Source organism: Eleutherodactylus coqui, chromosome 2, assembly GCF_035609145.1.
Source record: "Eleutherodactylus coqui strain aEleCoq1 chromosome 2, aEleCoq1.hap1, whole genome shotgun sequence".
NCBI classification, from domain to species: Eukaryota; Metazoa; Chordata; class Amphibia; order Anura; family Eleutherodactylidae; genus Eleutherodactylus; species Eleutherodactylus coqui.
This window is the reverse complement of record NC_089838.1, coordinates 206,812,585-206,835,716: the sequence shown is the minus strand read 5'-3', so window position 1 is coordinate 206,835,716 and position 23,132 is coordinate 206,812,585. Positions and strand designations below refer to the sequence as shown.

Here is a 23,132-nt window from a genome sequence, read left to right as displayed (position 1 = left end):
CAGTGACCCCTATTGAATTTTCACCAACCAGAACAGTTTCTACAAACCTTTACAAAGAGATTCAGCACATTGTCTTCTACTGTCGGTGGTTGGACAAAATCTTCAAAAAAGTAATCCCAATCTATACTTGTGTGTCCTAAAATCTCCACTTCCTTAACACTCATAATTCTCCTGTTTGTGGAAACAGAAACATCTTAAAATCACATTGAGCATGTACTTTACTTTTAGAAAGTCCATTTTAATATATAACGGCAGAAACTAATCTCCATTAGCCTACAGCAGTACCTTTCAGATGTTAGGTGGACCTTCCCTAGTCATTGGGGAGCTAGAACTGGGGAAGCAGTTTTGATAGGAGTGTTTATAAGAAGACTTTGCTGGCTGCATAAATCTATGGTTTAAAAACATAATGGACTCCTTGCATGCTTAGGTTAATATTATACTGGTTCAGATTTTTTATTTTGGCATGCAGTCTCAACATGTTCTTGTTGGCGAAGCCCCAAGTAAACAAAGTTAAACGGCCTTAGTCTGCAGTGGGACATATTCAACTTAAAGGAAGTCTGTAACACAATTGCTGGCCATTATGTGACTTGTATCCTGCATTTATCCCCTCTGCAGGCTGTACTTTCACCTTTTAGTTTTATCTGGGCTGGTGAGAGATGAGCGCTGCTATGCTGCGTTCTATAAATTCTACATGGAAAAAACTGTTGATTCTACTCCCGGTCTTCAGCAAACAAACCTATAAATATCATCATCATGGAGGACAGTAGAGCAGTACTGAGTAGTGTAAATGTGATTTCAGTAGCTGTAACAGTAAATAACCTTATCAGCAGTAGCATATGAGTCTTTCTCCCTACTCCCCTGCAGCATGATTCATCACTCCTCCCACTTCCCATGTTCAGTTTCATCACCATTATCAGAAACAGATTTCACTTGACAACAGGCAGTGGATGACAAGGAAGGGAGAACCTTGTAGCCAGCACTTTAGAGGGTTTTTCAGCACAAAAATATAATTTTCAGCAAAACGTTAAACACATTGGCTATCATATAGGATATCTTAAGTTCTTTGAAAAGTCAGTGTCCATTTAAGGCTGTATTTGAAGCAAATGAAAAACAGAAGGATAATAAAAGCAATAAAAAAAAGTATTGAAAAAAATTGTCGTTTAAGTATTACAATGTTCCATAAAGCTTATTTCCAGAGATTTCAACAAAAGCTCTGAATGACCCAGAATGAAAAGCAGCTCAGATGACAGAAAAATTACCCCCTCCCTCCTCCTCCTCACAGAACAGAAAGCGCCTGCATGAAACAGTCAATGAAGGAAGCACAAATATTAATCACAAACTACCAAATCTTTCTGCAGTAATTTTCTTTAAGTAAAGCCCCCTTTTCTTCCCCTAGCTAAGCAGTAAAGGACAACCTAATTGAAGAGCTCAGTTTTTGAATCAAAAGATAACAAAACAAACCTGTTGGTGATCACGAGGTTGACTTTTTTACTCTTATTTAAAATCTGGCAGTATCTGTAGATTTCACCATCTAGTTTTTTTAAATTCGAGTTCTAGAAACAAAAAAATATTAATTACGTTTATGAATTTTCTCATTAATACAAAAAACACACGATTCCTAAAAAGGTTTGTGTTACATGAAAACGTGTATATGACTGAGTATGAAGATGGAGCCAGCTCACCTGTATTCCATCCACCTCCAGTGATAGAGCATGGACAATCAATATGATTGAGTACACAGCACACTCATCGATAACTAATATTTCTGTTCACGCTTTCATAAGCATTTATGCCCTAATTAGACACCCATCAGCATCTTATCTTTGCTTAAGCTGACCTTTTATTCTACAGTATAGAGGACATTCACATGCAGTTGCTATTTAGATACTTCATTACTTCTAGTAATAGGAATTCTACTATTCAGAATTCATTTGCTGTGTTAAAAATATTACATCACTGGCACATAATGAATAATATTACGATTAGTAAACATGGACACTTGTATACACTGGTAAAAGACCACACCAGTGATTTTTTTCCAGTCATTATGTGACTGGTTACCCTTATAGATGAGCGAGCATACTCGCTAAGGACAATTACTCGATCAAGCATTGTCCTTAGCGAGTATCTCCCCGCTCAGCAGAGAGGGTACGGGTGCGGTGCGGGTGTCAGGTGAGTTGCGGCAGTGAGCGGGGGGGGGGGGGGGAAGGGAGGTCTCCCCTACATTCCCCCCTCGCTCCCTGCCCGCCGCCGGCAGACGAACCTTTTCTCTCGAGCTGGCAGGTACTCGCTAAGAGTATGCTCGCTCATCAGTAGTTACCCTATATATATACACACACACACACACACACACACACACACACACACACACACACACACAAGTCAGCTAGTATAGGGAGTAGGGAGAGATCTAACAATCAAGATTGTGTCTGATCAGCATCAGACAGGAGGCTGTGCTGCATAGAAGTGACTGCAATATACATAGGAGACATTTAAAGTGTGACAGGCAATCAGATGAGGACTGCTGTGCTAGGAAAAAAAAGGTGTTTTTGTTGGAGCGGCCCTTTAAGCATCCATTTGGTTCCTACCAAGGAACACAGTTAAATGTGTTGACTGATTTTCATTAAACAAAAATATGTGCGAAAAAAGTATTTAAAACAAAATTAGTAATTTCTAGTATTTTCCAAATATGAAATATTACTTTGCATCCTGTTGCTATACAGTAGAAAGTTTAAACACAAACTGTAAACTTATGCAGTGTAGCAAGAATAAACCATTAAGTATAAAGTTCAGAAATTTTGTTTATTGCTCCATTAAGAGACACAAGACGAATTTCTCATTTCGATATCATATACAGAAAGTACAGTACACAGATACATAAAAAGTTACATTGTTACAAATCATGTACTCACAACGAAAGTCAACTTGAACTTAAAGGTTCACATAAATTTTCATTTAAAAATCACTTGGCAATGGTAATTGGTCCTTTATATTCCTGTATATATCCATATATTAGTTTTTAAGCGAGTTGATGGTAGGACACACAAAGTGAAATGTTTTTCTAAGGCTATCATTTAAAACAGAAGTTGCAGCTTGAGCATTTAACTTTAAAGGGATTTTTTGTAATTTGGGATATAGAATAATTTAGTAACATTTTAAAACACAAATCTACATATAAGGTGGTCTCACTGACACAAACATTTTTGGGACAACAGCCTCTGTAGTTTTTGCTGCAGATTTTTGAGCCCAAACCATAAGTGGCTCCAGCAGGAAGGAGTAATGGAAGTACTTCCCTTCTATTTCCAATTCCCGCCAAATGCAGTTCCAGCTTTAGCTTAAAAACACTGCAACAAAAAATTGTTTTTCCTCAAAAATGTTGTGTGTGAAAGTTTTTAAATAATTCCCCTTTAAAAAAGTAATATTAGTATGAAATCGACAATGAGGAAGTGCAGTGGGGTTCAGTTTATTACAAGATGCGACTGCACTGCAAGCTGTTCTGACCGGCCATGTGCTTTCATCCTCAAAAACAACACTTGTGAAAGGGCTTTATACTGACATTGTTAAGTTTCACTGTGCTATTACCTATTGTGCTTTAATGCTCAAATAGTAATACAGTTTAATAGATTTCTTCTTTATCAGGGTAAACTATAAGGTACAAAACATTAAAAGAGAAGTTGTGCTGCAAGGTCAGTTATAAAGGCCTCATACAATGTACACCTGGAAGCTGGTAAATCAAGTTAACTGCATACTACAAGAATTCCAATACCAAGATAGAATAGGGGCTTACAAGAACAAGTATTTCATACAATAGTATCCTGTGTGTATTGTGGGAAATACAGTGCATTTTTCTGGGACAATAGTAAATGCTATGATAGCATTTTACTAAATACAACCTTCTAACTAATAGAGCAGACTTGTAAGCTTTTTGGGTTTTATGTAAAGACAGATTGAAGATTATATAAATAAAAAAATTACACAACTTTCTAATACACTTTATGGTTTAATTCTAAGTTTAAAAGATTTAAAAGTGGTATCCTTATATTAGGTCACCCGAGCCCTGTAGACCCACGTATAGGTTATCAATCCAATAAATCAATATCCAAGTCCCAGAAAAACACTTCATTTGGCGTCAGTGAATGAGAACACCATTTCCATTTAGGCTAGGGCTATATGGGGACTATGGCTTTGACACAAGTTGCGCGGCCAAAGACTGTTGTGTAGCCCTGTGATGATCTCATCTAACAGAAGTCAATGTACATCATGTTGCGACACGCAAGTTGCCAAGATCTTCATAACACCAAAAATCCAGCAAGGTTGAATTGTTTGCATTCTGTGGGTTGCAACAATTTATGAGGGTCAACCTTTCCCACATTGTCTATTAGATTTGGAGATTGCAGGGCTACACAGCGATCTCTGGCTATGCAATATGTGTCGTTGCAAAAGTCACCATGTAGCCCTAACTTTAGAGGCAGCAAACCATTATACCGTTGTCTTGCTCTCAGCTGAGTAGTGGATACAATTGTATCCAGTAAAGGCAATGCTCTGTGTGCTAAATACATTAGCAGCAGCTACACAAATCCTGCTTTTAGTCTGCTACAATGTATAGATTTATTCATATGCTGAAGTTATATTGCGCTATGACCGTAACATGTGAATAAACTATCAGTTTGGAATCCAGACTGTTGTGCTCAGTATTGGCAATGCTCTGTGAGCTAAACTGTATCCACTACTCAGCTGAGAATAAAAATTGTAAAGTGCAGTAGAAAGGTTGCAAAAAATTTTTCATTATCTTTTGCTGAAACTGTAAGCATGGATTCAGGTGGCATAATCTTACAACAGACAAATCCACCATAAAATCTACATGTCTTATATACATGTTTTGTGGATTTACTGTAAAGTTGCTGCAGAAATCAGGATGAAATCTGCAGTAATTCCATGGCAAATCAGCATCCAAGAGATGCATATTTTGTGGTAGAATTTTCCATGGTGTAAAATTACCACACATGTGAACCAATCCTAATAGTCCATTATTAAGTATTTGGGTCTCTTTAGCACATATACCAATAAATTCAATATACATACCAAAAACAGCACGTTTAGTATAGCTTTAGCAATGAATTTTACACTTTCAAAAACGCCTTTGTTTGTTTTTTTTTGCGATACTGGGATTGTGACAAAACAAACATCTGGAGCATTTGAAATCCACAAGAAAGCTAACAAAGCCCAACACAACTATATAGAAATTTGTGCTTCAAGACAGTTTCTTGGGGACTACTTCAAGTAGCATAAAATCGCACATCCAGCTCAATAGTTGTTGCCCTGACAGTGTTACCATTTACAAGCCTTAACAAATGTTTAGGTAGTTCCTGAGCTGCAAAACTTGCAGAAGATAAATCCAGAATTGGTGGCAGGGATTATTCCATTTAAACAAAAATAGGCACTTTGTTTCAAAGTACAGCAAAATATATGCATGAAATAATAGGTGACACTTATCCTAAGATAGCTCCACTTAAATTAGGACTTGCATGAAAGTATATTTAAACCATGAATAAATGGGTTTCCACATCTCAAAAACATTTTTAGAACTTGGATAACGAAGGTATGATTAGAAAGTTATAATAAACATGCTGTATATGCATGAATTTCTACTTTTTTACATTGACTGTAGTATATAAATTAGTAGAGGGAATCGAGTAATTAGTTAAATACTACCAATAATCCACAACACAATATTACATTGCATGGTGTGGCTCCATTGTACGCATGTCATTCCTCTACACAAAGATTCGGTCTACAGCAAGTTAGATGTTCAGATTTTCTCCTAGTCATTTTATTCTACAGTACATTGGTAGAGCTTAAAGGCCAGGTCTCATGAGGACAACCTCATTTTTTAAATAAAGCTTCACAAGTCATCCTATTCCTGTAGGTCTAGTCATAGATTTCCAAATGTAGTAAGTCCTGACCATATAATAGATGAACAAACTGGATCTGCTAGAAAAGGAGCTATGAATACTTAGTGGCTCTCGGCTCAGTCTCACAGAAAGGATCCTCCTAATAGGATATACAGTGAGGAGAGCCTTAGACAACCCGCTTTAATAATAGTTTTAAAGGCAAATGCAGACCATTAATAATGGAGATCTTTGAACTACAAGGAAATAGTTGAAGAGGTCTATGCGATTTCATTAAGGATACCAGAAAATGAACTAATTCATATGAAGTAATCAAAAAAAATATATGATAAAAGGCACATAAAACAATACGTCTATACCAACCAAGAGTTGGTCAAATGAAAATGGCACAGGTAATTTGCAACGTCTACAAATTGCACCCATTAGGTGATTATGTTCATGCTACATACAAAGGATGAGAGTCACCACTCTTATAGAGGTTTGGTTTGTTATGTAATGTAAGTGTGCAAGGTGATGGAAGTAATGATGTTTGAGACAACGAGTCTCAGTCCTTGCCCTGAAATTTATCCTACTTGTGAACTAATTTGATAATGCGGTTCAGAATGAAGATAAGAAAAATGTATTTTACTATCCTTCATTCCAATTCTTGCTGCATGTGAGGAAAAAGAAAATAGAAAAAGAAAGTTAGAAAACTTTTTGCTTATTCACTGCAGGACATTATACACCTTCATAAGTAAGAGTAAATCAATAAAACTGCATGTATTGTAATGGCACACAACTAGAATTTATAACCTAAGGTGGGATATGGCTACAATGATTTCGGCATGCAAGTCATTTTTTCACTGTTCAATGACTACACTACTCATTAAAGGTGAGGAAAAACACACACATCCACAGAGAGGATTATGTAGACAAAACCCATCAGATATGATGTGCACCCGTAAAACAAGATTAAATAGTTATTCTCTCCTTGAGAAAAAAAATTATAAATATAAATACTTTGAAAAGAAAAAGGTATTTTAATTACATTTCAAAAATTCCAATAGTGAAGTGAAGATGCACATACCGGTTTACACATTAATACATAAACAGAATGTATGTGGCCAACATGCGCAGTGACTTTGGAAAATTGTTGTAAAAATTTCAAATAAAATAACACAATTTAAAAAGGGATAACATGTCAAACATTTATGGTGTTGCCACAGGACTGGCCAAACAATGTCTGATAAGGAGGCGCCCCAGCTCACCTTCTGGGAAAATGGGGGAATTAAAACGGTGCTGCATTTTAGGGGAGACAGAGTGGAAAGCTGGCTGTACAGGACTATGGAAGTTACACAAACAGCTTAACATACTTGCTCTGTTTCTACAAATCCCATAAATGTTAAAGAACGGAGCTGTGCACATGTGCAACCACCCATCGCATCCTAGAGTAGCTACTAATGGCCACCTTTCTTCCCATCAGACAAATGATCACAAACCTGTGGACACAAGTGAGTATATCCCATTAAACTTACAAAGAACTATCATGTTGTGAACTCAGCAAGCTTGGCAGCAAAGCTCTGCAGCCACAGCTCCGCTGACTATCACCACTTACCTTTCACATATTGACCTCCATACACTCACACTGGCTTTTCTTAGATCCAACTCCTGGCGCTGTGACTATGTCAAGCGGGCAATCCCCACCACTTACTGTTAATGGCTGATGTTTGACTTGATTAACGGTACATCACTCATTGACAGCGAGTGGTGGGGATTGCCCGCTTGATACACCGACAGCGCTAGGAGCTGGCTGGATTCAAGAAGAGACCACATGGGAAAAAGAAGGAGTATACAAAAAAAAAAAAGTAAAAAAAAGAGCTATGCAGCCAGCCCTGTCGACTATGCAATGACAGGTCCTATCTAGTAAACAGACTAGCCAACTTCTGTTAAGCTTACTGATTGGTATCCAGATACTGTAAAATTGAAATTTTTTATATCTCTAGAGAATTGGTGAAATTAAAAAATGTGGCAATAATGCAACACGACGGGGTAGCCACTGATTCCAGTAATCGCCCATTACATCATATTTGTTTAGTACCCAGAGCTCCAAAGAGATGAAACTAAAACTGGAAGACGCTCACATGCCTAAACAGAGTGAAAACTGGTCATTGAAAAGAACCACAGAAAGCTTCACAAAGACTTACCTCAAACAAGTTCAAACCCTGAGCTTCACTTTGATTGTAAGGTCTAATTATCCCATCTTCATGAATAAAACGAGGAGGGCGAAGTGGAGAAACATCTTCTGTAGATTCTGCCACTCTGAAGAAATGAAGAATCATGTAAGTCTTGGAGTCAAGAACATTTTCACATACAAATTCAATGAATTACACAAGGCAAATAAGGAATATATCAGGAATGAAAAGGCTCATAGAACGCACTATAAAAAAAAAAAAAATTGTGTATATTATACACACACACACACACACACACACACACACTGCTATGAAGACTCCCAGGCAATTTCTATCTGAACGGGCATTCTTGTATTGGCACTCAAGGTTAATGCTCTACCAAGGTTTTAAATATGCACTCTTTGCAGAAGGGTGGTCAACGACAATCTTGTGTTTGTGAAACTCCATTTGTTATATAGGAATACATGCATCATCCAAAACATTTAAACCTTCAATAATTACACTTCAGTTAAAGGGGTTCTATGAGCACCAAGAGCATATGTACTTTTTTGAAAAATCAAAGTATTTTTCTTATCTTTCTGACAGACTGCACTACCTAATGAGTTACGCTATGTGATGAACAACTGACACATAGGGATTGAAAGCTGCTCATTTAGAAGTAGTACATTATTCATAAACTGGAGATTGATTAAAGGGGGTGCGCCTAGCATCAAAGAATTTCAGCTCATCTCCATTGAAATTGAATGATGATGATGAACTACAATACTAGATGCATCCAATGGACAGATGTGTCACCATTTCTGGAAAAGGAGCAGACCCTTTTTCCAATCCTTGATCTCTTTAATGCAAGTATAATGACAAGTTTGAAAATAACACTATTGCATAGCATTCTGATTGCAAATCCACACTATGTACCATTCATATATTCATATGGGGGAGATTTATTGTTGTATTTATTTAAATATGTTGATTTCCTTTAGCTTAAGTGCATTAATAAGAATGGCACTCATACCAAATGCCATATTTATGAAAACATATAGGTGCTTATAACAGCTGCTGCTTCTTCAGTAAGAGGGTGGAGAGAAATGCCAGTTCTACCATATGTAATTTTCCGCACATTGCATTGTTCATTACCCAGCATCATATTCTCCAACAGGTGAGTTGTGGTTGGTATATTACATGCTACCCAAAAAGTGTAGTGAAGTACCACAGAGCAATACGTCAGTTACATTAAACCTTCCTCCATATCATTGACCTCCAGCAAGTGAGCGACGTCTTTCCAGACAAGCTGAAGTCACAGCTCATATGCCAGCTCCCTCGGTGTGGCTCAGGCACGCTGCAGATGGAATGTATGACGTTTCCGGTGCCCATTGTTGGAGACGTCAATCAGCAATGAAGAAAGGGTTTTTAGGAGGAAGAAGGAAAGACTCCAGACTGCATCGCCCACTGGACAGTCTACCATTCATTAGCATACAGTGTAGGAAGTGCTTAGAAGGCTATATTTCCAGATGGGAGCCTCCAAGGGAGGAAATAAAGGTACCATTTCATTCATTATGCAGTGCCATATATTATAACCTATATGGCTTAAAGAAAGCCTGTCATGTCTATTTAGCACTATAAGTGAGAGAGGAGCTTGAACCCTGAATGTGGGGAACTTTGAGCCCTGAATATGACTGTTGCAGCACGGAAACGATGATGAAGCTCTGGATGAGATTACGCCGTGACCAGGAGAGATTCTGAAGTTTTGGACGTGCGTATACTGTAGCAGGCAGAGATGGTGAAGTTCTAGAGGTGGTTATTCTTCAAGGGGAGAGATAACGGCATTTTAGAGATAATTAGTGCGACAGGGAAGTATGGAGAAGCTCTAGAAGCAATTATATTGCAGAACAGAGTGATGGTGAAGCTGTGTAAGCTATTACGCTGTGACCGGGAGAGAATATGAAGTTCTGGATGTGCATACTGTAGCAGGGAGAGATGGTGAAGTTCAAAAGGTGGTTATTCAGCAAAGTGTAAGTGATGGTACAGATCTGGATAGGATTATATTGCAGCAGGGAGAAATGATGAAGTTCTAGGGGTGGTAATACTTCAAGGGGAGAGATACTGGCATTTTAGAGATTAGTGCGGCAGGGAAATATGGTGAAGTTCTAGAAGCTATTATACTGCAGCACAGAGTGATGGTGAAGCTCTGGATGTGATTACGCTGGGACTGGGAGAGATTATGAAGTTCTATTTGTGCATATACTGTGGCAGGCAGAGATGGTGAAGTTCTAGAGGTGGTTATACTTCAAGGGAAGAGATACTGGCATTTTAGAGATAATTGGTGCGGCATGGAAATATGGTGAAGTTCTAGAAAAGATTATACTGCAGCACTGAGTGATGGTGAAGCTTTGGAGGCAATTATACAGCAGAGGGGAGTGATTGTGAAATTCTGGATGTCATTATATGGCAGTAGGGTGTGATAGTGAAGTTCTGGAAGTCTGTTTTCTGTTGAAGATGAACAGAGTGTCTTTTAAAAATCAGGTAACACATTCAACTCTTATGTAAAGGAAAGCTAATTGATATCACTAGAAAAAGGAAGCCTTTTTTTACCATTTTAAAGTAAAGTTCAGGTGCTAATACACAACAGTGCTTCATAGGTATTGGAAATTACTTTTTAGCAGTTTTTTTTTTGGTTAAAAAAAAAACTAAAACAAAAAAACAATATATATTTGATGGGTACTCTAAGGCTCAAAAGGTTGGAAAACACTGCTGTATACATACGAAGACTAAGCAGTGGCATCAACTCAGGTTGTGCATGAAGCTGCAAATATCTTAGTCCACACTTAAAATTGCAGAAACAATAGTGTTCATGCCTTCATGACCGTAGGAAAATAAACTAAACTATTCTCTTAAAGTAAAACCTTTTGACCTAACACGCCACATGTGATTTAATACATTTATTTCATAACAGATGATTAACAAATACTTTCTGCAAATTATACTCTATTGAAGTAACAAATGTTTAGAACAGCAACATTATGTAAAGATAGTAAAACTGTGTGACGCAGTTACATCCAAAAATACATAGGGGTCTGCTCATAAGAGCTTACAATCTGAAGGAGAAAACTAGAGAAGAAACCCTAGCAAAAATCTAAGTGCCAGGTAAGCTGAAAGCTCATTAGCTTGCAAAGAAAATAAATGTTAGGAAATCATGAGGACTCAGTTAAGTATCTTTAATAGCTTTTTTTTTTTTTTTTTTTAAATCCATCAGCAATGATGTAAAAGTTCCGAAAGTGGAAGAGAGCTCCAAAGAAGAAATGCTGCTCCAGGTTAATCCAGCAGACATGTGACCGGAAACAACAAGAGACATGATAAGCAATAGGAGCTAGAGCCAGAGACTGTCTCATCTAGAAAACAGTCAGAGAAAACATTATGTACACAAGTGGGACAGAATTCTCAAGGAGTGGTATTTGTATCTCAAAGAAAAGAGAACGCAAGCAAAGAAGCGGATTGAGGAATAGGTTCAGCAGCATCCTTCTAAATGTAGTAGTAGAGACAGCATATGGAGGAAAATGCAAGTCATCAGCAGTAGACAAGGAGTAGTATGATGCATGAAGCAAGATTGTTGCATCACTTTACATAAAAGTTAGCAAGTGAAAACATCTGCTGCATTCACTTTGAGAATACAGCATAAGCAATTAGTGAATGCTAGATTACTGCATATGTAAAAATTAGTCACAAGCGTAAAGAGAATGAGGAAACGGATTAATATCCATGTGGAATGTTTAAAAAAAGCCTTAAAACATACAAAGTACATAAAACCCTAGAAAACTGAAATAGCCAAGAAATGATATCAGTTTATCAAGCTGCATAGGCTTTTCAAAGGCATTCACAGTAGCCAGCGAACAGAAAGTGGCGATAGTCAAGGTGCAGCAATGAGTGAACCAAGATCATTGGATCATTGTACGGACGGATGAGGAGGGGAAGCAGAAGTAGGTTTGCTGAATTGAGAAAATTGACTATGCTGCTCTCAGCTATTTTTGGCATCTGTACTGACAGATACAAGGGAGTGATTATTATTATTTTTTTTAAACTATTATTCATCATATAGGTCGGCTGCACACGGCCGTGACGGGCTCTGCCGCGGAATTCTGCCGCGGAGCCCGTCACGGCGCCCCCCAGACACCCCAGTACTTACCTTCGGATCCGGAGTCTTCCGACCCGCATGATGCTTCGGCGCGCATGCGCAATAGAGCGCGTGACGCGGCTGGAGGTGGTCGGGGAAGCGGTTTCACGCCATCTTCCGCTGTGCTACAGCGGAAGATAGTGTGACGGACGGCTTCCATTGACTGCAATGGAAGCCGTCCGCGTGTACACCTGCAGCAAATAGAGCATGCCGCGGGTGAGGACGGGTGATTTTACAGTGCGAAATTCCGCACCGTAAGCATTGTGCTATTGGGTTCAATAGAACCTAATAGCTGCGGGCAACGCGGTGGAAATCCGTCCGTGGGAAGGAGCCCTTAGGCTGCATAAAATCCTGAATGATGATTGTTGAGTGTAAACATCAGCCATTCAGTACTAAACGGCCACTGTTAAAGTGAATACAGAAGGGCGGGGGGAGAGCGGGGAGAGAAATCTCCTCCAGCCGCCTTGCTGCGAGCCAACGATACTTGCTCCTGTGCAAAAGCACGTGAGATAGTACATGCGGGGACGAGTGTCGGGCATCGTTTGCCCAACAGTCGTCCTGTCTAAATAGGGCTTTAGATAATTAAATGATGCCAAAATTGGTTTACGATTAAGAATCAGTTTTCCATTAAAGGGGTAAACCACGGTAACCTCTTCAAGGGACAACATATATTATCAATATCTATATAAAAGGAACTGTGAATAAAACAATGGGTTAGGAGGGAATCTATAGACTTCATCAAGTAATAGACTCCATGGGTGTTCAATCATTTGTGGTACTAATGAAAGTTAGATCTGCCTGGATAGTCAATATTTAGAGACTTACAATTGAGGCATGCTATGGTAGTATAAGCAAAGTAACCAGTAGTTACATTACAAGTTTATATTATTTTGAAATGTCTTCTGAGTCATTCTTCATAAAACTTATCACAAAAACTTATTTCTAAATCAAAAGCATAGCATAGGGATGTAAGCGTTATTTCAAACGCTAATTGCAATAAAATATTTCAGTAAACGACTACTAGTACTTAGAAAGCATTGTTGGATATTTATGGGAAAAAAACAAAAAAGTATGATACATGTCCTCATTGTTTTTTAAGCTTTGGCTAAACGGACTCTAATCTGATGCACTTCATTTGCAGATGTCTGAAACTTTACTTATATTGGGGGGAGATGACAAGAAAGCTTGTCGAAGTGTATTAGATAGAGGTCCATTATTCCGCCTTCTTATGTATGCTGAAGGGTGAAATGCATTAGAAAAACAAACCGACACACACATTCTAGTGGACCTGCTACAATTGTGGAATTACTTGTTTTTAAATTATCCTTAAAACCTTGGATTTCAAGTATGTTGTCTAGTTTTGTAATGAAAATATTGACATAATTTGTAATACACTAATTTAAGCTGAATAACTTATGAAATATGTATGCAAATATATAAAATATTTGGGGAAAAAATTACAGGGAACATGCTCTATGGAGACTACGTGGAAAAGCATAATCCATAGAAGCACTTAACCACCTGCTTACTATTTAGAAGTTTCAGTACAATGCTGTGCCCCATTTTCTTTTTTACATTTATGGGAGTTACATTGTAATATATGAGTGTTAAAAATCTGTATTGACAGCCGATTCATGAGAAGTTATTTCTACTTAAAATTTCATGCAACTTTACTCACAAAGAAAAAAAAAAATTATATATATATAAAATATATATATATATATATATATATGTCACAGCTCATTTCATCAACTTGCTAAAATGCCCATTTCAAGGGCCAGAGTGTTGTGTCTTTATTAACTAAGATTTTAAACTACTAGACATTATAGGTAAAAGTTTCAAGGGAGACATCTGCGGGAATAAGACTGGGCAACCTAGTTTTAGGACTTGTCCTGTGAGCAGGATATGTGCATTTATTTGCACCTAGACGTATATAACATTTCCATCATTTTTCATCATCCTTACAAAGGGAGTCACAGCATTAGACATTTTACTTTGTAGGGCCATAATAGAGAGTAGGGAAGATTTTAATGACAGAGTAAAACTATATTAATTGTATAAACCAAGAGAGAAATGTCCGAGAACTGTAGAGTTTAAATGAATTGAAAGCGCTAAATGCATAACAAAACTAGAAAGATTTCTGTGGAATTTTGGGGACGCTAAGTAGCAGAATATGCTCAACAACTGTTTCAGTAGAATGTAGATGGCAGAAATCAGTCTCAACTGTTCTTACAATAAACAGCTGTGGTGATCTCTACTCTTTGCATAACCAGAATCAGCTAGGATGTATTTTGCCGTGCAGATTTTAGGAAAGCATCATGCACGAAATGAACAAGTGGAATCAGACTGCACAGCTAAGCATGCCAAGCATGTTAAAGGGCAGGATTAATGTAAGAGTATGACTTGAAAGACAAACTTTAGTTCCTCACCAATTAAGAGATGTGGCATATTTATGACAAAATATTTTAAAACTAAACATGAATACAAAATCAGCAAATAGTCACTTAATGCATTCTATAGTATTGCAGTGCTGGAATTTATGGTAAAATCAGTGATCTGTGTGCTTTCCCACAGAATCCATTTTCTTAGAACATTAGTACCTCTGTATTCCCTGGAAGGTGCTGCTTGCCATGTCAATAATTCCACCTGTAGGTCTTGCCACAACACCTACAAGTCCTTTTCCTATTCCTTTGAAGAACCCAGCAGCTCCCTCTTTTTTAGCTCCTGCAGGGAAAAAAAAGGTAAAAAAAAACATTACTCTCATCTCTATTGTATAGATTTCATCTCCACAAAATAAAAATAGCTGATAATGCAGCCTGCATTCCTTCTAAAGAGGAAGTCCCAAATCAATCAATAGAGGAGGATGACTAATCTCCAAACTGCTTGTGCATATAAATATTCCTGAGTTCCACAAGGAATTATAGGAAGTAAATGATGGCTAATTCAGGTTGTCTAGTTATATACATTATGTCTGTTCCACACACAGAATATGAAGTTTTCTCCTTTGTCTGCTACGCCTTCAGGATTGTAAAATATTCTCATCTAGAACTATATGAAGTATAAGTAAATATTGGCTGCTTACCTTCCACTGGCTTTGTAATTATCCCAGTCACTCCTCCCACTACACCCTAAAAAGACAGATTTCATTGCATGTATCAACACTTTGTATAATTTCAGAGCAAGCATTGTCATTTTGTAAACAAGAGTGTAAAAATGTCACTTTGAAAAACTCAGATTCATCACATCACCACGATTTAGATATTCCACAAAAATTGAGACATTCCTTAGCTAAAGATAAACATTTTCCATATTTCCTAATGGTCGAAAATCAGGCCCATTTCACAGCAGCGTTTTGCCATCATTGAGCCTTTCAGTCTCTGTCTTGTTTTTGAAGCAGAAAAACAGGATTAAAACTAAAATGAATGTTTCACTTTTTTCCTCATTGATTTCAATGGTTTGCCAAAAACACTTAATTATTCTAGTGAAAAAAACTGAAGCAAAACGAAAGTATTAAGGGTTCGTTCCCCTTGGCACTTTTACATGCGTCTTACATGCAAGAAAAAAAAAACTGAAAAAAAGTAAAAAATATGCACCGCAAAGCATCTATTTCCTCTTTTTCCAACCATATGGGCGGTATACAATTTGATTCATCTTGAACTTATTACAAAAAACATGTACATTAAGCATATGGAAACTAAAAATGTGTTACAAATACAAAAGGTGCAGTGGCTATAACAAGTCTACATACCCCTATAAAAACGAGTTTTTGTCAACTTAAAAACTTCAACCAAGATGAATCATTTCAGATTTTCACCTTCAATGTGACCCATTATCTGTACAACCCCAGGGTCAGGGGCGTAACTATAGGGGATGCAGCTGCAACCGGGCCCAGGAGCCTTAGGGGGCCCATAAGGCCTCTCCATATAGGGAGCCCAGTACTATGAATAAGGCATTAATAGTTGGGGGCCCGGTTACAGGTTTTGCATTGGGGCCCAGGAGCTTCAAGTTACGCCTCAGAAGTGAAAAAATAAAAAATAAGAAAAAAACAAAAACACAGCCATATACCTAAATATAACAGGCTGTTCACATTTATGCAACCACTTTTTGTTGTTTTTGTTTTCAGAATTAGCCAATCACATTTAAAAACTGCATGATAAATAGTAAAATAATAGTCGGTACACGGCTGTCATTATTTACAGCGATTTGGATTTACCCCATATAAAAGTTTCTCTCTTCTAGGAGGAGTTTCCTGACAATTCTTTAGTTGCATTTTTCAGCAAAAGCCGTAAGGCGCTTACAACACATCAAAGAAATCTGATTGCTGAAAGGAATCAGTCAGGAAAAGGGGACCAAAATACTTGCAAGACATTACATATACTAGGGAACACAGTGAAGACTGTCATCAAGAAGTGGATTCAATTTGATACCACAGATATATTAGCAAGAACTGGACGTGCCTCAAGAATTGATAAGACTAAAAGAAAATTGAACCAAGAGGCCTATAACAAAATTAAACTAGCTGCAGGAAATTCAGAAGTACTGGTTGTGTAGTGCATGTGACAACCTTCTCCCGTATTCTTCATATGTCTTGCCTGTGGAGTAGGGAGGCAAGACGGAAGCCTTTTCTAACAATGAAAAACATCCAAGCCCGGCTAGGTTTTGCCAAAACCTACATAAAAGTCTGCCAAAAGTATGTGGGAGAACATGTTCTGGTCCAAAAAGAGCAAGGTTGAACTTTTTGGCTATAATTTCAAAAGGTATGTTTTTCACTAAAAGAGCACTATAAACCACAGTGAAGATGGTGGAGGCAGCATTATGCTTTGGGGCTGTTTTTGTGCTGCTGGAACTGGAGCTTTAGTCAAGGTGGAGGGAATTATGAACAGTTTCAAATATTAGTCCATTTTGGCACAAAACCTTCGGGCCTCTGCTAAAAAGATGAAGATGAAAATGAATTTCACCTTTCAGCACAACCACCCAAAGCATACCACCACAGCAGCAGGAGAATGGCTTCACCAGAAGATGATCAAAGTATTGGACTGGTTCAGGCAGAGCCCAGATCTGAATCCCATTGAAAATCTGTGGGTTGACCTGAAGAGGGCGCTACACGAGATGCCCTCACAATCTGACAGATTCGGAATAATTTTGCAAGGATGCCATGCTTAGACACCTACCCAAAAATACTGAATGATGTCAAAGAGTACATCAAAGACTTAGTTTTAAGGTGTGCATATTTATGCAAACATGTTATTTTAGTTTAGTTTTTTCCTCCCACTCTAAAAGATTTCATATTGTTTCTTAATGGAATTATACATAAAACATGAAAAACATGGCATTTTAATGGTGTGTAGACTTTTTATATCCACTGTATACATTTCCGTACATTTTTTGTGGGACAGAAAAGTGTAGAAAAAGCTTTTCAATCCTACAAAAATAACATGCACAAGAATGCATGCTAGGCGAAACATAGTTAAATGTATACATAGTTTGACTACGATTAACCCATTATAACCTATGGATCCATGACAAAATCTCAGAAAGAAAAAAAAAAAAAAAAAGATTAAAATGTGTAAACAGAATCGATAATCATCACCTAATCCAAGTTTTAAAATGCATTCCCTCTGTATGCAATCAGCACATCTCCACTTGATTCCATCTCCTCCTTCAGTGAACACTACTACTAACTGGATGTACAGTGATCCAAGCACTGTTAGACTGCCTGTCCACGGGCTTTATTGCATTGCATTCCCTGCTGCAATAATCTGGCTGCGGGGAACGCTATGGAAAACCCGGCCCTCTGTCCACGAGTGGAGAATTATACCAATTCTCCGGCAGCAGCCATCAAATCACAGTTTGCTGCGAATTGCTGTGATTCTCCGCGTTCAGCCCATCTGTTAGATAGGCTCACCATAGAGATTTGTCTGCTGGCTCCTGCTCCTGGGCGGCGGCTACCGAATGGCTGTGATTGGTTTATCGAGTGTTGGCTGTGATTGGCTAGCGCTTGGTCCAATCACGGCGCTGACAGCGGGGATTTCAGAAGCAAGCCAGGGAGAAGACAGCGAGGAGAAGACTGCAGCAGCTGGCCGCACCGCCGGGGACAGCATTGCGTCGGGGACACAGACGCCGGCTGATAGGTGAGTATTGAGGTTTTTTTACTCAGTCGAGTATAAGCCGAGGGGGGCTTTTTCAGCACGTTTTTTTGTGCTGAAAAACTCGGCTTATACTCGAGTATATACGGTAATCCCTTCACCTATTTTTTTTTTAAGTTAATAAAAATATAGTTGAGTCTTGAAATTCTTTTTGTTACACTAGTGTGCAAAAATAACTGATGGATTACACAGCGCTAACAAGGCATTACAAAATGTGGGAGCAGACACTCACTGGTTCATCTTTTGGAGGCTAAAGCATGATATAGGCAGAAATTCATGGAATATGGTAGGTCTCAATTGCCCTTTTTTTTTTTTTTTTTTAAATCACTGAAAGATACAGAAGCCTCCAAGTTTTCCACAATTTAGCCTGGGCTGACACAGATCACTAATTATTCTGTGGAAAATATGTATATTATTTTTAACTAGCTAACACAGTTTACCATTTCTTGACTATACTTGCAAATATGTTCCACCTATTAACTAAATGAAAAAATAGTTATTCGTTGTTCAGATGATTAACAGAAAAAGCAGCTTTGTTCAGTTTATGCGAAAGTAGAACTGTAAATCATAAATTTTAAACATAATACAAAAGGGATTTTACATTCAGCTCCAACATACAGCATGCATTCTCATTAAAACCCTAAAGAACAGGAAGGGCAAGTTAGAATGCAGAGCTGCCATACAACAGTGGCTTCCTGTTATGGTGGACAATGCATTACATGCTCTACCAATATTTTACACGATTGGTATTTATTGCTACATCTTCTCTGCAACAAAAAGGATAGCCAGATATGGCTTCCACAGCTCATATTTAAAGTTTGGTAAATAGTAATTTCTCCCATAATACTCACCCGTAACAATCCTTTTCCTCCCTTGGCCAGGCTATCTCCAAAATCCTTTGGTTGCCTGCCCATTTCTTCTCTCCTCTTTTGCTGATACTCTTTATCCATGGTGATGGCAGCCAATCCTTTCCCCACAGACCCAGTGATACGTGAGACAACTCCAGCTGCTCCCCCTGTATAGAAACATTGGGTTTATTCAATGAAGTGGACTGCACTGAAAAATCCCCTGAAAAGCTTTTAATACATATTCCAATAGAAAAGCAAACCTGAACCAATATCCATTACTATTCATAAACAGATTCCTTAATATACAGTATGAGTGCTCATACCATAGAAAAGGCAATGTAATAATGGATTCTTATATTATGACCATACCTCCTCTAAAAGACAAAGTGTAACTCACCTACTGTATGCCCAAGGAGGCTCCTCACACCAATGACCAAGCCCTCTGCAAACTCCTCGGGTCCCTGCACTGCACCCTGCAGAATGTACACCAATTTTAGAGCTGAAGATGCCTGCATATTATGCTCACTATTCACTTAGATTTCAAACACAAACAAAGAGCAACTGGCAATGACATTTTTCCTTATAGAATCATAAAACTAAATAAAAAGTTAAGCAATACAGAGTTTAACTAATTTGCCATTAATATAAATCAGAATATATAACAATATCCAGAACAGAAAATCTATTTTAAACTCACTTGGAAGGGTTCATAGAAGAAAGCCTCCACTCCTTCTGATAGTCCTCTTATTAGGCCAAAGGGGTTTCCCAAGACATCCAGCCCTAAGACGAGGACATAGAGCTGCTTCAAGAACTGCAATAAAACAAATACCAGAACTGTCAGTGGATGAGAAAGTGTGACCAAAATACAAAGCATTAAGCAGTTCTACATACCATTTAATATGTAAATTAAATATGAGCGAGAGAACATCTAAATGTACACAATACAATGAATTTTGACAGTTAATGTCACCTGTTCGCTGTAGTGTCTGACAACAAGTTTCATAAGTTGATCTCGTTTGTAGAACTTATACTTTACTTCAAAACAAGCCAGCCTGTGGGCAAAACAAGAAGAGAGACGTTTGCAGCATACAATATATGTAAACCATTAATCCAGTTGATTACATGCTGTTGTAGTGTCATACATTATAGGAAATGTTACACCATTTTTCCCATTCGCAGCTACCAGTTTTGAAGCACAAAAAAAACATTAAGGCCTCATGTCCACGGGGAAAATCAGGCCTGCTACGGATTCTCCATGGAGAATCCGTAGCGGGTCCCTCCTGCCCCGCGGACATGAGCGCTGAAAATAAGAATTAACTCACCTCTCGCACGCTCCAGATCTTCCCTTCGTCGCAGCTTCATCTTCTCTCCGTCGCGGCCGGATGTTCTTTCTTCGGCCCGGCGGATGTGCACGGCACGTCGGTTGCGTGCCGCGCGCATGCACCGGCCTGAAGAAAAAAAGTTACGGCCGCGACGGAGAGAAGATGAAGCTGCGAAGAAGGGAAGATCCAGAGCAGGTGAGTATATTCTGATTTTGGTCTGAAATGGAGCATGGTCCGGATTTTTTCATGCTCCATTTTTTTTAAATTCACTTTTATTGACCATCCGCGGGTATTTATCTACCCGCGGGTGGTCAATGCATCCCTATGGGATGCGGATCCGCATGCGGGTGATCCGCTGCGGATTTTAATTCTTATTTTGCCCGTGGACATGAGGCCTTAAAGCAGAGTCTCAGTAGTTTTGACGTCTCACATTTAGAAAGTGAATAAAAGTGGATTTATTCCTAGCAACTATTCAGATGTTAACGTGCAAATGGACAACATTAGTAAATCTGCCATGTCGTCTATCATTTAGACTAATCAGTCTTAAAATGCACCAGATTTATCAGAGGGACTTTGCTAGATAATCAGTCTGGCTCATCATTTGACTGGCTAGTCTACATTTATATTGCACATAAGTTGACTTACTTTTACACAGTTTTCAGTGCATGAGATTACATTTAAGCCATACCCCCTCCTCATGTGAAGACACACCCCTTCCCATAAAACTACACCCACTTTTAGACCCTTCCATCATAAATAAGGCAGAAATCATGCAGAAAGACAGTATTCTGATAACCTGTTAATTTTCAGTAGTAAATCTCCCCAACATCTCAACATTGCTTTAGTGTACTGCATAGGGTAAACTTCACTCCGTTTTACAGTGAATTGCTGTGGTTTTACAATGCCGTTTGCAGCTATGCGCCTTGTACAGGTGAAGCGCACTGAAATCACTTGCCGGACCTGTACAAGCAGCACTGTCAAAAACCACAACTTCCATTAAAAGCATTCACTGCTTCAGCACACGGCTCTTGGCCATGCAGTTCACCAACACTGTCTTTGGGCATCCTTGTTATTTGTACTACTTTTTCTATGTGACCCCCACCTGACTGTGATTAACAAAATGGAAATTTACTTGAAAATTAGATCATCCACATCAGTAAGAGTGGCTCCAATGCTTTTCAACAGGAGGTTGATTGAACTGATGGCAACAATATCATGTTCCTCTTTGTTTGACTGTTCCCCTCCAGATCCCAGCGAAAGGCTCAAATGTAACTATAAAAAAATTCAAGAATTGGACAAAGCAAACAAAGAAAAACAATGGTAAAAATAAACCAATGTAAGATCTTCACAGGTAACAATATCATTTTTCTTCAAACACAGGTTTCCGGACAACTGGGCAAATTTACCAGTCAGGGGTCTTAGAAACTGGGTGATAACTCCTGTAAAAGTTGATCGGTAACCATTTAGTTATCACCCGGCTTTTTCAATACCTGCTCCAATAGGAAATAAAATAATTAAAATCTGGACAAAACAATACATTTTAAGGGCTCCTTCCCACGGACGGATTTCCGCCGCGTTGCCCGCAGCTATTCGGTTCTATTGAACCTAATAGCTCAATGCCCACGGTGCGGAATTCCGCACCGTGAAATCACCTGACCTCACCCGCGGCATGCTCTATTTGCCGCAGGTGTAAGCGCGGACGGCTTCCATTGCAGTCAATGGAAGCCGTCCGTCACGCTATCTTCCGCTGTAGCACAGCGGAAGATAGCGTGAAACTGCTTCCCCGCCCGACGCGGCCGGCGTGTCATGTGACGCCGTGGGCGTGTCATATGACGCGGACGGCACGTCACATGACGCTGCGGCAAGTCACGCGCTCTATTGCGCATGCGCACCAAAGCGTCATGCGGAATGGAAGACGCCAGATCTGGAGTTAAGTATTGGGGTCTCTGGGGAGGCGCCGTGACGGGCTCCGCGGCGGAGCCCGTCACGGCCGTGGGAAGCCGGCCTAAGGACCGATTTTTATTTATTTATTTATTTAAGAGGAAATACTATTTAAACATCATCATTGCACCACAGTAATATAAAACAGAGGTTAAAAAAAAAACCAAAAAAAACAAAACACATAACAACTTTGGGGGAGATTTAACTGCCTAAAAGAAAAACTGCTTTAGTTGCCCATAGCAACCAAGCACAACGCAGCTTTCATTTCGGATTCTAATCTCACAGGGTTGAGTGCGCCATGGCCTCTTCAATCAGCTGATCAGTGTGGATCCCAAGTGGCACACCCAGCCAATCAACTATTGATGACCAAACCTAAGGAAAGGTCATTAATAAGACAGTAGCAGAAAACCCTTTTAATGAAGTCCATGACTGGCATTTTTATTTAACCCCTTAAGGACCAGGTTGTTTTGTACCTTAAGGACCAGACACTTTAGGGATTTTACCCATGTGGCGGTTTTACTGCTCCATTTTTTTTCCTTTAGCTACCAAAATTATTTTTGCAGTGTTTTTTTTTTTCTGTGACATATAGGACTATTTTTTTAATATCTTTTTCATTGCCTTTTTTTCCGT

General features: G+C 38.8%; 1 protein-coding gene across 4 annotated transcripts in view; it reads right to left on the bottom strand.

The window, feature by feature from the left end:
• VPS13C (vacuolar protein sorting 13 homolog C) overlaps positions 1-23,132 on the bottom strand; it is a 247,933-nt gene that overhangs the window by 2,977 nt on the left and 221,824 nt on the right. For all 4 annotated transcript variants that reach the window (XM_066592326.1, XM_066592327.1, XM_066592328.1 and 1 more), the window contains exons 72-81: positions 21,694-21,833; positions 20,210-20,291; positions 19,937-20,050; positions 19,637-19,712; positions 19,243-19,406; positions 15,328-15,373; positions 14,846-14,969; positions 8,093-8,207; positions 1,462-1,553; positions 48-171 (exon numbers count right to left, since the gene is read on the bottom strand). In XM_066592326.1, coding sequence (XP_066448423.1) covers positions 48-171; positions 1,462-1,553; positions 8,093-8,207; positions 14,846-14,969; positions 15,328-15,373; positions 19,243-19,406; positions 19,637-19,712; positions 19,937-20,050; positions 20,210-20,291; positions 21,694-21,833 — 1,077 coding nt within the window. The remainder of the gene's footprint in view (positions 1-47; positions 172-1,461; positions 1,554-8,092; positions 8,208-14,845; positions 14,970-15,327; positions 15,374-19,242; positions 19,407-19,636; positions 19,713-19,936; positions 20,051-20,209; positions 20,292-21,693; positions 21,834-23,132) is intronic.